Source organism: Phragmites australis, chromosome 22 (assembly GCF_958298935.1).
Source record: "Phragmites australis chromosome 22, lpPhrAust1.1, whole genome shotgun sequence".
NCBI classification, from domain to species: domain Eukaryota; kingdom Viridiplantae; phylum Streptophyta; class Magnoliopsida; order Poales; family Poaceae; genus Phragmites; species Phragmites australis.
Window position 1 is genome coordinate 1,554,987 of NC_084942.1, and position 16,642 is coordinate 1,571,628.

At 41.0% G+C, this 16,642-nt stretch overlaps 1 protein-coding gene across 4 annotated transcripts; it reads right to left on the minus strand.

The window, feature by feature from the left end:
- Positions 1-8,381: 8,381 nt before the first annotated feature.
- LOC133905529 (putative disease resistance protein RGA3) lies at positions 8,382-16,175 on the minus strand. 4 transcript variants are annotated; one of them, XM_062347342.1, is made up of 7 exons: positions 14,036-16,175; positions 13,797-13,876; positions 13,550-13,632; positions 9,794-13,330; positions 9,510-9,602; positions 9,263-9,429; positions 8,382-8,703 (listed from the first exon to the last, which is right to left on the minus strand). In XM_062347342.1, the coding sequence occupies exons 4-5, from the start codon at positions 13,297-13,299 to the stop codon at positions 9,581-9,583; spliced, it is 3,528 nt and encodes a 1,175-aa protein (XP_062203326.1). In that variant the 5' UTR covers positions 13,300-13,330; positions 13,550-13,632; positions 13,797-13,876; positions 14,036-16,175; the 3' UTR covers positions 8,382-8,703; positions 9,263-9,429; positions 9,510-9,580. The 4 variants fall into 4 exon arrangements, with proteins under 4 accessions (XP_062203326.1, XP_062203327.1, XP_062203325.1 ...); XM_062347343.1 differs by adding an exon at positions 8,821-9,108 and having other exon boundaries at positions 13,550-13,876; XM_062347341.1 differs by having other exon boundaries at positions 8,382-9,108; positions 13,550-13,876.
- Positions 16,176-16,642: the final 467 nt, after the last annotated feature.

Consider the following 16,642-nt stretch of genomic DNA (forward strand, 5'->3'; position numbering starts at 1 on the left):
GAGCTAATCCACAGCTTTTGGACAAGACCCAGCTATGACACTATCATCCACATAAACCAACATATAAATCAAGATGCCACCATGATGGAAAATGAACAAAGAGGTATCAGCAACTGAAGGACGAAAACCAAGCTGCTGAAGTTTATCACTGAGCCGAAAAAACTAGGCATGTGGTGACTACTTTAGACCATAGATCGACTGCTGAAGTTTGCAGACATAAGATGAATGACGAGAATCCTCAAAACTGGGCAGTTGCTGCATGTAAACGTCTTCATCACGAAAACCATGCAAGAAAGCATTACGAACATCCAGCTGATGGAGGTACTAATCTTGGGAAACAGCCAGAGATAACGCAAGATGAACAGTAGCCGGTTTAACAACCAGACTAAAAGTATCTAGATAATCAATGCCATATCACTGTGTAAAACCCCGAGCTACCAAGCGTGCCTTATACTTATCAATGGAGCCATCTGAATTTTGCTTAATCTTAAAAACCCACTTACTGTCAACAACATTGATACCTGGAGGCCGAGGAACAAGGATCCAAGTCTTGGTAAGCTGAAGGGCCTGAAATTCAGATTGACACCATGCCAGATCAGAGAGAGCCGTGTGATGAGTAGACAACTCAACCAGAAAAGCCCATCAATACAGATTGTAGCGAACCATACCATCAATCAGCACCTTTGGCACGATGATGTTGTCTTCGCGAAGAGTTTGCATCGGATGAGAGGACCTAGAGATCTGGCCAGTTGGAAGAGATATCGACGTCGATGGTTGGACAAGAGGCATAGATGCACCCATCGATGCAGCTGGGGGCACGCTCGGAGCAGACTCATTGCTGTTGTCAAACACACCTATGACTGAAGCATCTGACGATTGGGGCCCAAGAAATCCATTGGTCGCGGGCTACTCGTGAGGGAGAACACCAGCAGGTACATCTTTCGTGCTAGGAAGAGCTCCAGCCGGACCTAAAGGCTCGACACTGGGACCAAGAGCATGCATGTCGATCACACCAAGCTGCATTGAACAATCTATAATGACAGGTTATAATTTCTCATAGGGCCATCCTGGACAACTGGCTCGGTGGTGGGAAAGGACACGAGAGAGGCCAAGATGGACATGTCAGGTTTGGGGTCCGTAGTTGATGCAAACGGGAAGCGATTTTCATCGAAGATCACATTGCAAGAAATATAGACACAGCCAGTGGATCAATCAAGACACTTATAGCCTTTATGCATGGGACTATAGCCGAGGAAGACACATTTTCAACCAGAATTCAAGCTTGTGAGCATTGTATTTCTGAAGACTAGGCCAACACGCGCACCCAAAAACACGAAGGAAAGAATAATCTAGAGAGATTTTAAGCAAGCGCATGAGGGGAGAAACATTACCAATAATGGGGTAGGCATGCGATTTATAAGATAACACGCGGTGAGAAAAGCTTCATCCTAAAACGAACTAGAAGCGAAGAGTGTGCTAAAAGTGCAAGGCTGGTTTTGACAATACGACAATGCTTCCATTCGGTAATCCCATTTTGTTGAGATGTATGAGGTCAAGACACATTATGGGAAATGCCGAGACGCTGAAAATAGCGATGAAGCCTATGATACTCACCACCCCAATCAAACTAAACACACTGAATTTTAGTGTTCAGTAAGCGCTCAACATGGTTCTGAAAACAATAAAAAGTTTGTTCAACTTCATACTTGTGCTTAAGCAAATAAATCCAAGTGAACAGGCTATAACCATCCACAAAACTAAGATAATACTAAAAACCGCCAACCGAAGGTAAAGCTGGACCATAAACATCAGTATAAATTAAATCAAGAGGTGAAGAAGTAATATGAGTAGGTTGTTTATAAGGCAATTGGTGACTCTTGGCACGCATACATGCATCACAAATCGACTCAGTATGAGGTGAGCATGAGAATTTATTTTACCTAACAATGGACTCGACAATTTTATTGGAGGGGTGACCTAGGCGGTGATGCCACTGATCGGCAGACATCTTGACTCCAGACGAGGCTTCAGGACTATTGGCAGATGATGATGGCCAGCCAAAGGGACTTGGATAAAGATCTCCTTTACTCATACCGTGTAGAAGTATTCTCTTCGTGTCCTTGTCCTTGATAAAGAAAAAGTCCGGATGAAATTCCATGAAAACATTATTATCGGAATCAAGCTTGTGAACGGAAAGGAGATGTTTGCTAAGCTGAGGAACATGAAGTATATTTCTGAGAACAAGATAATCATGGGAGCTAGAAATTGTGGAATGACCAATATGAGAAATTTGCAAACATGTACCATTGGCTACTTGCACTTGATCCTTGCCAGTGTAGCGTTCTTGCATAGTGAGTCGTTCAAGATCGTTGGTGAGGTGGTCGGAGGCGCTAGTTTGAACATACCAATTGGTGTCAACATTTTACATGCCATTGGATGCCGAGTTGCCCGCGCACTGCTCATCGGGCTGATAGGCACAGTTGAAGCGATGGCGGCACCACAACGCTTCAAGGCCAAATTTGCCTTAGGCTGGGACCGGCTTCCGCCCCCCTAGCCACAGCCACACCTGGATCCTTGCCCACCGCAACCACCCTCACCACCACGACCATCGTTGCCATCGTGGTGATGAGATTTGTTGTTGGAGGTGTCACTGGTGTGGGTCATGTTGTTGGTGGAAGAGATGATGGTGCCAGACTACGTGTTCTGCTCCTGTCGGGCTTCAAAACTGAGAAGAAAAGCATAGAACTTGGTCAATTGGTCAAACTCACCAGACCATTGTACACTATGAGGGAGGCTATGAGAGGATCAAACTCCGACCTGAGACCGATCATGATGTAGCCGATAACTTTTTTTGTCGATGAGGGGATGGCCAACGATCGACATGGTGTTGGCGTACGACTTCATCTTCTGAAAGTACTCGGTGACCGACATGTCATTCTTTTTCAAGGTTGACAGTTATGAGATCATATGATGAAAAATTGGTTTGAATGATAAAATTGGCATAGCAAAGTGATTTAGTATAATGATATTAGGATAATGTTCATGAGTTGCTAAGATACTGCTTAGATATGCTTATACACTAGTGTTAGCATAGATATGATGCAATATACTCATGTGAGTAGTGTTGTGTGAACTGATTTTGAGTCAAGTCGGGAAGGACTTGTGCTCGTACTCGTTTGTTGTTTGATTCATGTGCAGGTGCTGCTTGAAGGCGAACGTGGTCGATGATGGATCGATGAACTAAGTTCAGGGAGGAACTAAGATTCGGCGACTAGATTAAGGAGGAATTGAGGTTGTGGTGATCGAGGATGTCATGCGGGACGTTCGAGCTGAGAGAACAATGCATCTGGAGATAAGGTTTCGTGATGGACGCAGGAGGCGATCTAATCGTGAGAGGACATGAAGACTAATTTGTCAGAGCAAGTACGAGGGAGTCGTGTGGTGGCTGGACTTAAGATAAGAGTTAGTGTCAGAGATGGACGCCGAGTGAGTTACGTACATGCATGTATGCATGTGAGATGTTGCATGCATGATTACGTGAGAGTTGTTGGTTAATTAGCTTAATTAGTGGAAGTTGTTTGTCCTCTTGTGATTAGAGGAGGATAGATACCAGATTGAATATGACTTGGAGTTGTAGTTTGATTCGGTCACGTTTGTGCGTGTGGCTATCCAATAAATAGAGAGGTATGTTATATTGGGTAGACAACGCATCAGAGAGAAAGATAGTGAAACCCTACGTAGGGTTATTTTGGGATTTCTAGAAAATCCTTGTTGGATGCTTTGGAGAGACATCTTGTAAACTCATCTATACAATGAAAATTAAGTTTCATAAGTTGATGAGTTGTTGATTCGGAATTTTCTCAATATTCTATATTCTGCGTGCTTAGATTTGGTATTCGATTAATTTTTTATTTTTATAGACTTTCATCTTGATTTAATCCATCCAAAACCTTGCTAGAATATCTAGTGTTTGATCTGAGAAAATTTTGAGTGGTTTTGATTTAATCTTGAGTAGCTTTTGTTCATTATCGATTAAGTTTTGATCTACTTAATTCTATGTGGTACAATCAACTTCAACTAGGCATAAATCTCGATCCACATATCCGATTGATCTTATTCTTATTGGAATAGTTTTGTATTCGAATCTAGTTTCTGCTGACCAATTTTGAGGGAAATCAGATTGCCAAGTTATTCTCTACATCGTTTTTACTAGAGTGTGTGCAATCTGTCTCGAGTGGAATACCAAGTTTAAGTCTGTTATTGATTTGGGTGAATTAATCTTTGAAGTTGGTTTCCACAATCATTCACTCCCTCTCTGATTGCCTTATTAGAGTTTAATCGATTCTGCAATTGGTATCAGAGCCTTAATCCTTTCTAATTGATCTTAATCGGTAATTAGAAACATGGCTTCAGATAATTATTACACAAAACCTTATATTTTTTATGGAGTTGATATTCAGTTCTGGAAGGAAAAAATGGAGGCCTACATTTAAGCACATGGCTTTGTAATTTGGGAAAATGGCTACAAGCCATATGTGGTTCCAGAGAATAATGAATTGACGGCACAGAACATACCAGCCATCGAGGCAAATAGCAAGGCAAGGAACTTGATCATCCAAGACTTGGAAAGGAGTGACTTCGATCGAGTGATACATCCCAAATCAGCGTACAAGGTATGGAAAGCACTCTGTGATTACCATGAAGGTTCATCTACCATTAAAGAGGTACATCAAGATTTATATAAGAAAGAATACATGAAAGTTGAGATGAAACCCGGTGAGTCTTTTGATGATTTCTTTGCTCGCTTTAATAAGATTCTTAGCAATCTGCGTGTTGTTAATGTTGTATATACTGATGTTGAAAATGCACGATAACTATTAGGAGCTTTAGACATGTCAGTATGGGAGATGAAAGTGATATCTATTAGAGAATCTACTGTCATGAGTACACTTACATTAGATATTCTTTATTCTAAATTAAAAACTCATGAGTTAGATGTCTTTGCTAGGAAAAATGCTAATAAATCGATTGCTTTAGTCTCTCAACCCAACATGTCTCATATTAAATCTACTTCATCAAGTTTTTCATTATCTTCTATATCTTCACTAACCGATGATCAGCTTGAGTTGATTCTTGAAGAAAATTTAGCACTACTCTCTACTCGTTTCTCTAAAGTATTGCACAATATGCGTATGAGAAAGAGAGAAAGTGGAGGTCCTCCAAGATGCTATGAATGTGGTGATCTCAACCATATTCGTTCTAATTGTCCTAAGCTTGCAGAAAAGGCATCAAAAGAGAAGAAGGAGAAAAGGAAGTGCTTGTTCAATGACGAGAAGAAGAAGAGCTTTTTCAATCATAAGATTGTGCATCGAGTTCTTTTTGCGCTCGAACAAGTCAACTTGAGTGATGTTGATTCGGAGAGCAGCGAGAATGACACAACATCCAAGAGCAAGACATTGCGTAATTTGACTGGGTTGTGTCTCATGGCAAGTAAAAAAGAAAGTTCAACCGAGGATGAACTTGACAGCGATGGTAACGAGGCTTCTCAAGCGAGAAAGGAGAACATTTTGCTAGTCAATTCCAGATGCTCACGTTATATGTCCGGTGATAAGAATTGGTTCTCCTCTCTTGTACATGCATCTCGTGTTGAAAGTGTTACTTTTGGAGATACTTCTTCTAAATCAGTTGTTACAAAAGGTATAGTGCAGGTAAATAATAAGTTTATGTTCAAGGATGTTGCTTTAGTCGAGAACTTTAAATTTAACTTGCTTCTCTAGCCAATTCCCTGTGCTCCGCCAGATGCCTTGCATTTTGCTGTTAAATTCCATCTCTTGTCTTCCTCCACAGACAATAGTAGGATCAGTCGTACAGCTTTGAGATGCTATGGAAAGATGCAGAAGAAGTGTCATTGAGACAGATTTTTTCTTTGCTTGGCCAGGCGTTCATCGGTCACAAATTTCTTGACTCTGTTGATTGCTGATGCGGGTTATGTGTGGAGTACATCCATAAATACAAGTTTCTATCCAATTTTCTTGTGATCTGATTATGCTTATGAAGTGTAGGCTAATGGTTGATTTAGGTATAATCGGAGAAGAGCCGGCACACACACACACACACACACACACACACAGAGAGAGAGAGAGAGAGAGAGAGAGAGAGAGAGAGAGAGAGAGAGAGAGAGAGAGAGAGAGAGAGAGAGAGAGAGAGAGAGGATATTCAGTGCGTTGATGCATTATTTTCTCAATGTATAGGACTATAGGGTGAATTCTAATTCATTGTCATCAATGTGCTATGTGAATATCGTGTAAAGCCCTCCTCCGTTCGATGTAGAAAGAAGAATTATGGCCAGGTATCATGTGGTGTTTTTCCACTTTTTAATCGTTATCTCTTGGAAATTAGGAAGAGAATTTTTGAATGAAGCTAGATATGACTTCAGTTGTTGTAGAGTTCATACATCCCTGTTATGCGTTTCACAAGGTCATGCTGGTGAGCCTTTCAGGAATGCAAATTCTTTTTCCTATGCTTGTTTAACACCGGTATAGTGTGTTTACTTTTTTTCCTTGTCTTTACATTTTGTATATAGGTGCAGTATTTGAACCGGTATTTCCTACTTTGTTATACCTGTTTGGCTTATTGTCATATCTCTTGACATGTATTACATCTCATAGTGTACTACTTTTTCCAATTTCGAAGTACTGATCTGCAGTTCCTTTGCAATTCTTCTATGTAGGAGGAAGGAGCAGCATCAGGATTCATCTCCTCATTTTCAGAAAATGGGTATGCAGATAATCATCTATAACAAGAAAAATACTAGCTATCTATGTTTTCCTGTAGCTTAAATTTTAAAACTACATGAAATTCATTTTGGATCAAGAGCTAAATGTGAAAGAAAAATGCAATGTGCATTTGAACCTATTATGTTTATTAGACTTAATAGTTGTAAGAGAAGTAGAGAATACAGTGAGTGAAGCTATTTACCTTCAAGGACATTTCTTTGCATTGTTGATGACTTGATTGCAATTTAGACAATGGGTGTTTGGATCCTTTTCCTAACCGGCAAGCAGAGGGAGCAGCATGCATGTTTGGTTACCTCGACTAACCTTGCTTTTGGACAAGGTGAGCAAGGATTTCCTTGCTTTTGGGGGAGCCAAATTGGCTTGTTCTGCTAGCAAGGTTTTTCTTACCCAACCTTGCCCACTACAAAGATTGACCAGAGAAACTCTTTGCTCCCCAGTAATAATTTATTTGCTGAGAAGCTAGCACATCGTACGTCTCAAGTCTTATTAAATGACAAACAAGCTACTTATTGGACATTATATTATACATTCTGATATTAGTTTCATCCTAATACCATGTCCAATTGTGCTTGGCTGCGAGTGAACTCATGTTTTATCTTTGCGCTATTTCTTCACACATCATATATCACTGCTTAAGGCAAGTGTCACGATTGTGCTTTACTTTATCAGAAGATGGTGGAATTTAATTTGAAGCAATACACCCCTTTTTTTATTGTTGTTCCAAGGTTTCAATTTTCCTTGTTTTAGCATGGATTATGTGAGGTTTCAGCCTGACAACATGTTTGGCCTTCTATTTTTTTAGCTAGGCTCATGATTTCACCGTTTATTTCACATCCTGGCATACAATGAGCACTTACTTGATTTGTTCAAGATCAATTTTAAGTGGTAGCAGCAGTTTTATAGATATGCACATTTCACTTTTCTTTAAGAACAACTAAAACATTGGATTCCTCTCATATGTAGCAGTTTCACCTCTCTACATTTATGTCCTGCCAAGACCTATTTTTCTCTCAGAATGTACAAAGTGACGACGTAATTATTAGCTAAATTTTGTATATTTGTATGTTTTTAGTTTTTCCTAACTGCTTAAACGCCTGGAAATGATTATTTCATCTGATTCCAATAATATATGGTTTGGCCTGTCAGGCTCATGTTGCCTTGCATTTTGTCCATCAGATGCCAAATTTATGTTAGTTTTCTGTTCATCCCTTATCATTTACTCTTTTCTTTACATTGTTTCAATTTTCATTCTCCCTGACGCATTGTCTGTTTCATTTCCTATGGTCAACTTTTATAGGATGGTCTCTAGATGATCAGAATGAAATGGGGAAAAATTCACCCAATGACCTATCCCCAACTCATTATTTGTCACAAACTTAAAGTTGCTTCATCTATTTTACTAACTTTGGTGATATGTACTGAACATATTGTAATATAGCTACCTATAATATGTACTTAATATATTGTGCTACCTGAACTTTGCTTGTCAAACTTTCTGTTGGAAACATATTTTTGTATTGGGATTTAAATATTTCATGCAATGTGCTTCGACCAGCACGTTTATAGTGATGAATATGCCAAATGGGAAATCAAGCAGCAACCTGCAATCCTTTATAGTGTTGCTCCTGTGATAAAACCTGACAAGTTGCATCCCTGTTTGTACTGATTTATGGTTATGGGTCCTTCATATGCATATATTACCACTTCAAATTACAATGAAAAAATAACCACACCAACAACCATATTCAGCTACCGGCAGCATGGTGCGCCAACGGCGCGGTATTTTCTAGTGATATCTGATATTTGCTTCTTGACAGCCCAAACATTTGCAATGAGCATGAATGCCTGGACTAGGCGGACACCATTCAATATAGTGCAGATTGAATTTTCAGCTCTAAGCATGCACCTGAAATTTTGTCACCAGAAAATGAATTAATACATGCACATGCGAACTTCTAGTTTAAATCTTTTCAGTAAATGATGAAACGGATATTTTGAAGTAGCATATTTGATATCAGTTCACCTTTGAGTTGCATTATCACAGCTGTATTCATATAGTATTAAAGACATTTCTGAAGACAACTGTTTGTGCCTGACAAAGAACACTAGAACATTTCATAGCAAACAGCATCAGGTACAGGTGTTAACCATATGAACTTTCTTCCTTTTGATTGGTTTTCCATTTCTTCTGATAGGCAGATGACCGAATGAAGGCAAGTATACCACAGATGGTACTGAAAATGTGTATCTTGTAAGACCATGTGATACAATCTTTTTCTTTTCTTTTTGAGTGGACACCTTGCAATACGATCTGACCAAACCATGTAATTCACAAAAGAGCAATGAACAGGTGGGCCATCTTGCAGTGCACTCCATACCAAAATGAATCAACACAAATGGGCCTGGTCTAACTGAACTCATAGTTCAAATTAGCCTAAAGAAACAGAAGGAAATTAGAGAATAACCTTGAAATGTGCTTCGTTTGCTGGTTGACGTTGTTGATATGCAGGCTTAACAAATAACAACAATGGTGTTGGCAGCATGTCCCTTTACGAATGTATATTACCTCAAAATTCTCATCATCAATCAGTCCAATTGGAATTTGGATACCCATAAGTAAAACTGTAGGCATCTGCACATGCTCAGAGAAAATTATTTTTTTCTCAAACGTGTAGAAGAGCTGCGTGTTATTTCATTAAGAAGAGAGCGTACCAAAGAGTACAGCACCACACACACCCACCACACCTTCCTATATGCTCAGAGAAAATTGTATGGCCACAACTTCAATCGAAAGCGGACATGGACCTAGAACATTTGCAAAGAGTTATGATAAATCAGGAAATACATTATCCATTGAATTAAACAAGGAAAAAAGGGGTTCATGGCTAGAGATTGAAATAGTGTGACAAACTCAATTATTGCTTTTTGTTGGAAGATGCAGAAGCCCTAACTCCTCATCTAACCAAAAGAAAAAGGGATACAACATTGTTGCTTACCAAATCCGCCGATAAGGGATGTGGGAGATGAGGTGCCAGTCCTCTCCCTTGTCCTCGCAGCGCCTCTCCAGATCAGGACAGAAAGCAATGGACAATTTCTGCAGAGCGGCGAGGCCTTTTATCCACACCGGCAAGGATTTGATGCCAGCACAGCTCCAGATGTGAAGCTCTTCAAGAGAGGTGAGGCGGCACATCGACCGGGGAAGGCAAGTCAGGCCCGGCAAATTGTGAATCTCGAATACGCGTAGAGAGCGGAGCTCACCCAGGCATTCGGGCAATTGGTGAAGTGCATTGCAGGGTCCTATTTCGAGCACCTGGAGGGAGGTGAGATGACCCATTGATTGAGGAAGGCTGCTCAAGCTAGGGCAGTGACAGATAACCATCTTTCGCAGAGACCGCAGTTCCCCTAGCCACTCGGGCAGCATGCAAAGATTAGAGCATTTCCCAATATTCAGATATCGGAGGGACACGCTATGTGGTTGACCATACAATAGCAGCTGTTCTTTGCTGCCATACAACTCCAAGTACTCCAGTGAAGACGGGAAGTACGGCCTCACTACCAATTTAGGACAATGTCGTATGGTTAAATGTGATAGACGACTACCAATTTGCAATCCTCCCAAGTGGTTGCTGCAGCCTCCCCCCTCCTCCCCACCAGCTAAGGTCCTCTCTGTTACCATCCACACCTCTCTCAGGCGATCCAGTCCCTCCATTCTTAACTTCACCAACAAAGGAAATGGGCCTCCGTTAATGCTTTCAAGAGAGGAAATATATTTCAGCTCAAGCTCCTTCAAACAAGGCAACTCCACAAGCCCCTCCAGATGCTTTATGTTTCCTAAAAATGATAGCCTCATCACCGTCAAACATGTGAATTGAGGAGGCCCCTGTGCTCCACCACCAGCTTGCTTCAGCATCCACCGTGCGTATTGCCCACCTGCATACCCTTTAATGTTTAGGCATTTAATTCCTGATGGAGGTTCCAGACCATCAAGTACAGCCTGCTCCAATTCAGTGTTCACATTGTCCAAGTCATTTTTCCTCTCCCACTTTAGGTCTAGGCTCTGTAAGTTTGTCTTTTGTTTCAAGCATGCCTGGTGCACATCATCTGGATCTGTCACACTTGCAACACCTATGATAGTTAGGTTCCCACTAATCCTAGATACATTTCCAAGTTCTGAGATTCGTGCAGATTTTTCACCCTCGCCCACAACAAATAAACTCATATTTTGTAGTCGAGTGAGTTGTCCGATGCCTACCGGCATGGTTCTCAAACTTTCACATCCACCTAGGTTCAAAACTTCAAGCTTCTTCAAGTTCCCGATGTGTTCAGGCAGCTCTACCAGCTTGCGACAATACCCAAGGTCCAAACACTCTAGATTTTCTAGTTTTGTGATACTTGATGGTAGCCTCTCAATTTTGGTGTGACCTAGTCTCAACACTCGTAGCTTTTTATTTCTGCCCATAGAGTTTGGCAACACTCGAAGGCAATAGCAATTCCAAAGATCAATGCTTGAAATCATGTGGCAATCACCAATAGAATCTGGTAAACTCTCTAGGCTTTCACACCCTGACAAGTTTAGTGTCCTTAACTTCTGCAGCCTACCAATTGATTCAGGCAACCTGACAATATCACTATATGGTAAATGAAGCGCTTGCAGGCTCCAAACATTTGAAATAGCCTCTGGAAGTGCAGAGCATCGTAGTCTTGACATCTTAAGATATTTCAAATTTTTTACCTGAAACATGGTTACTATTTCTGGACAGCTATATTCCACAATGATACTGCGCAAGTGTCTTGCATTCTTCAATGCCTTGCCAAATATTTTGTCATTACCCCTATAAACATATATAGCACGTGCTTTTTCAAAATAATTTTTGTGCAGATGATTTCTTGGTTGTTCAGTTAAAGAGAAGTATCTACAGTTATTTGTAGAACTGGCTAGCTCCTTTGGCACAAGTGAAATCTCACTATCCAAGATGGATCGGGCAAGATCATGAACCAAATCATGCATCGTGCATCTCACTCTCCCATCATATTCATGCACATCTTGTACAAAAGACATTTGCACAAGAGAATTAAAGCACTCATAGCCTTCCAAGTAATGACCACCATCATCCACTGGAGTGATCATATCATGAGCAATCCATAGGTCCATCAATTGTTCTTTATCAATCTTGTAACCTTTATGAAACAATGAACATATTGTGAAGCACTGCTTCAGATGAGATGGCAAACTGAGATAACTCAACCTCAAGCACGCAGATACTCTATGTTCTTCACCCTCAACATCTAATAAATTGTTGTCTCTCACAGCCTGCCACTGTTCTATCCATTCCTTGCCATGGAGGACACTTGCAAGAGCTATAATTGCTAGTGGCACCCCACAACATTTTTTTACGATCTCTTTTCCAACCTCTACAAATCCAACCTCTGAACCTTTTACAGGCATTTTTTGTTGGAACAGTTGCCAACTGTCATCATCAGATAAGAATGGCAAGTCAAATTGGTCTGTGGATCTAGATCCCACCGTTTCCGCAACTTTTCTATTGCGGGTAGTGAGTAAAATCGCGCTTCCAGGTGCACCCCTCATTAGATGTACCATGAATTCTTCCCACTGAATTTGGGAATCAATCCAAACATCATCCAATACAAGCAGAAACCTCTTTCCGGTTAACTTGTCTGATATTGTTTTGCTCATTTGTTGCAAGGGGTAGCGTTCAGACTTTTCACCACTAATAGCTTCAAATAGCTTCTTGATGAGCTCTTCAACATCAAATTCTTGTGACACATGAACCCATGGTCTAACTTCAAAATGCTTCTCTATAACGTTACCATCATTGAAAACCAGTTTAGCCAAGGTACTCTTCCCAGACCCGCCAAGTCCAATGACAGAAACTATCTTGATTTTCTGTTGGTCATTAGTCTCGATCAATTTAGATATTATCTGGTGCTTCTCTTGGTCTCTACCAAGTATTGATGCCACATCCACGATGGGCAATGATGGCATATCCCTAGTTTTCTTGTTTATATGCGGAACAGAATGACCAACAGTTAAACTATTTGCTATTGCACCGAAGTCAGTTCTTTGCTTCACAATTGCAGCAAATCTCTTCTTGATTTCCTTGATCTTGCTGACTCCCTTGCATTGAAGTATAAATGATTTTGGTTTTGTGCACATATATTTGGACACAATACCACTATCACCACAAGCATCATGTTTCTCAGCCTTCAGCTGGAACTCATCGACAACATCATCAACAGCATAAGCTACATCTTTCAACTTTTTGAGCCAACTAGATGATGGATTATTTCGCGTAACTTTATCTCCTACTGTCTCCAGCAAACAGTTGATCTCCCTAACTTGATCTTGGAGCTCTTGGATATCCTTTTCCACACCCACTATCGAGGTGTACTCTTTTTCTAGCAGTTGAGCTAACTTGTTGCCGACAATCTTCAATACCCCAGATACTGCAGCAGACAATACAACAGCTTCCATACCGACCATTTTTTGTAAGTGTCTTTTTCACCCAAATTTCCTGCGAATTGAACTTTGAAATGATCAGCTATTTTTAAACCAAAAAAGTTTGCAAAATGAACTGTGCTAGAACAGGGGTTCAACAAGTTGCAACTAATTGGGCCCTATAGTCCTTTCATGCGTGGTTATCCCTTTTCGCTGCTATTAGTATGACTAGCGCCAATAAGGATCTGACAGAAGGAAGTGCACAAAACAATGGTTGATGGTATGGATATCTGACCAGTGAAAACAAGTGTACTAACTGTAGCCCTTTGAGTTGCTGAAGTGCTTCTTTGCGGGCAGACCCTTACAACCTTCTTGCTTCTAAGAGCCAAAAAGAAGCAACATATATGTTATTGCATCAGGGAGCAACAGCTGCGGTAATCCCTAATTTCATTAAGTCAACTGTTTGCACAGAAAATGCAGCGAAATAAAGAACAAAATGTGAAACCAGTCGAACTAATTCATGGTGGGAAGATTTAACATACCACAGCGTAAAACACAGAAGAATAAATAGCATCCTTTAGTTATTACAATTTACGACTCGGGGGTGGTCGGCCTTGAGTACCTGAGAATAATCGGAACAGAGGCCAAGTTATTGCCCAAAAGATGATCACTGAAAGCAGAAAGCGTAGACGCCAGAGTACAAATGGACAAACGCAGCAGGAGCAAGGAACAGATCGAATAGGATGCTATCTATATTCTTGGTTAAAAGTAAAGTGAATACCTGGAGCTCAGATATGGTGCTTCTGCTTGTGCCACCTCCAAATGCTGCCCTCCTTTCCTCCAATGCAACGAATCAGTGTTTTCTGGAGCTCACATCAACTGCTTTTACTTGTGGCATTTCCTAATGCGGCCCTCCTTTTCTCCTATGCAATGTATGCAATCAGAGCTTTGGGGGCACAAGGAAGGGGCTAACTTAGCTTTCACCTAGATCTAGATGGCCAGGGAACCTCTGCTTCTGCAAGTTGTGGTGACGCTTCCTGTGAAGTTATCAACAATGCTAACCAAGGGCGGCAACAACTTAGGAGGGTCAGATCTAATCTTGAAAAGGAAAATCAAATCTGAACAGCAAAACATCCCCTATTAAATAGAAGTCAAATGTTAACCACTACGCTGAATGGGCAAATAGAATTTGGTCCCTCCTGTAATATATAGTTACTTATAAACCTGGTCCTAAAGGGTGAATACAGTGCTCTGGACCTTTGTTACTTATAAACCTGGTCCTAAATGGGTGAATACAGTGCTCTGGACCTTTGTTAACTCTGTGTGTTATCCAAATACAAGTGCCTACCTTGTGTGGCCTCCTCCGATTGGTGATTCAGAAGCAAGATTTCCTGTGTTTAAGCTTATTCATGTCTGACTTTACCTGCTTCATGCTACAGCCTGTATGTAAGCGGGCAGGATTTCTGAAGCTTCTAGGCACTTGTGATTCTCCAAGAGTAATTTGTCTCCATTGCAAATGTTCTGCACGTTGCATTTTATGTGGTCGTGGTTCTCGGTCAAGCTAAGAAAAAAAATTGTCCACTTGCAGTTTAGATATACTAACTGTTGAGTTGGAAACGCGTACAGAGCATACTATATCCATTATTTGCAACTTAAATACTGCATGGTTGTTGACGCGATTAGATTATAGTTTTCGCGAGCCCAAGTTGGTACTACCTGCAGGACAATATTAATTTCTCGTTCAACTTCATAATTTGTCTCCATTGCAAATGTTTTGCGTGTTGCATTTTATGTGGTGGAGGGTCTCGGTCAAGCTAAGAAGGAAATGTCCACTTGCAGTTTAGATGCTGATTGCTGAATTGGAAACGCATACACAGAGCGTACTAATATGCATCATTTGCAACTTACATATTGCATGATTGTTGACGCGATTAAATTATAGTATTCGTGAGCTCAAGTTGGCACTACCGCAGGACAATATTATTTTTCCGTTCAACTTTGTAATTTGTCCCCATTGCAAATGTTCTACGTGTTGCATTTTATGTGGTGGAGGGTCTCGGTCAAGCTATGAAAGAAAAAAGGTCCACTTGCAATTTAGATACTGACTGCTGAGATGGAAACACGTACACAGAGCATACTAATATTCATCATTTGCAACTTAAATACCGCATGGTTGTTGACGCGATTAAATCTAGTCTTCGCGAGCTCAAGTTGGTAGATAATATTACTATTTTTCCTTCAACTTGGGTGTACAAATATAACTCGGTCTGAGCAGTGAGCCACGGCGCAAAATACCTTGGGGCTGGCTTGTTTGGGCCAAATTACCCACTTGGAACCTAATCGACCCTTGGATTCGTTTAATCCCTTCGTTCATTTTGGGAGTTGTTCTGAACCCACCCACCCAAATTCTAAAGAATTTGAAATACATAAAAAACGTAGAAGATCCAGCAAATCCAAGAGAAATAAAACTCAAAGCATTTAACAAAATTCAACAATAAAGTGACAAAATTCCGACAATTTCTCACCGGCGTCACATTTCGTCGAACGGGTGGTGTGCAGTGTGCACTGCGTATTGTTGCCGCGACCACTCGCTGGCCATTGCCTGCAACGGCCAGCCGTCAGCATTGCACGCTCTCCGGCGCACCCGCCACGGCCACACCACCCTTGCCCGCTGCGCCACCACGCGCAGGCGCTGCGGCCGCGGAGGCAGGCAGCGGCTCTCACCCATGCCCTTGTGGTTGGTTCTTCTTAAGCTGCCCGGCACTGCCTTGCGTCGTTTCTCTCCATGAAGGATCGATTAGCCATGCAGGGGCCCCGCCTCTTCAGCAAGGAGACTTGGCCCTGCTCCCGGCTCTCTACGGTGAGGACGAGCCGTGCTGGAGCGGCTCAAGGTGGAGATGGAGATGGAGAAGAGAAGAGAGGCGCCGCTCTGTCAGACTGAAGTTGTAATTTCTACTTCAAGACATGCACTATATCATAACTTCAATAAATTAAGGTTAAAATTAAGCGAATTACAAAATAACTTGTTTAAATAAGAGTACAACTGGTTACGGACGGAGTTTTACCCATATGTGACAAACTTAATATTACAGATATTTTTTCAGAGATATAACACAAACTCATCTGTAATAGGGTTTAACATTCCTCTGAATATACACTCAAATTTGTGTCTAAAAGAACTCAAACTCGGATGGTCATGCGTACATCTATGCTCTCAACTAATTAAGCTAGGCTCAGTTCCTAACTATGTGATGTTGTTGTGTGGTAGATTTGCATTCTGCATCGCATTGTAGGTGATTGGCATCACAACTAAAAATGGTTACAATGGAAGACTTTGTTAAGACGATCCTACTATTCACTCAAAAAGAATGGGTGACGGATTAATAAT

Coding starts and splice junctions, on each gene's coding strand:
- LOC133905529 (XM_062347342.1), bottom strand. CDS start 13,299: ATGGTCGGTATGGAAGCTGTTGTATTGTCTGCTGCAGTATCTGGGGTA. Junction 9,603..9,793: donor ATCCCTTATCGGCGGATTTG/GTAAGCAACAAT, acceptor CAAATGTTCTAG/GTCCATGTCCGCTTTCGATT.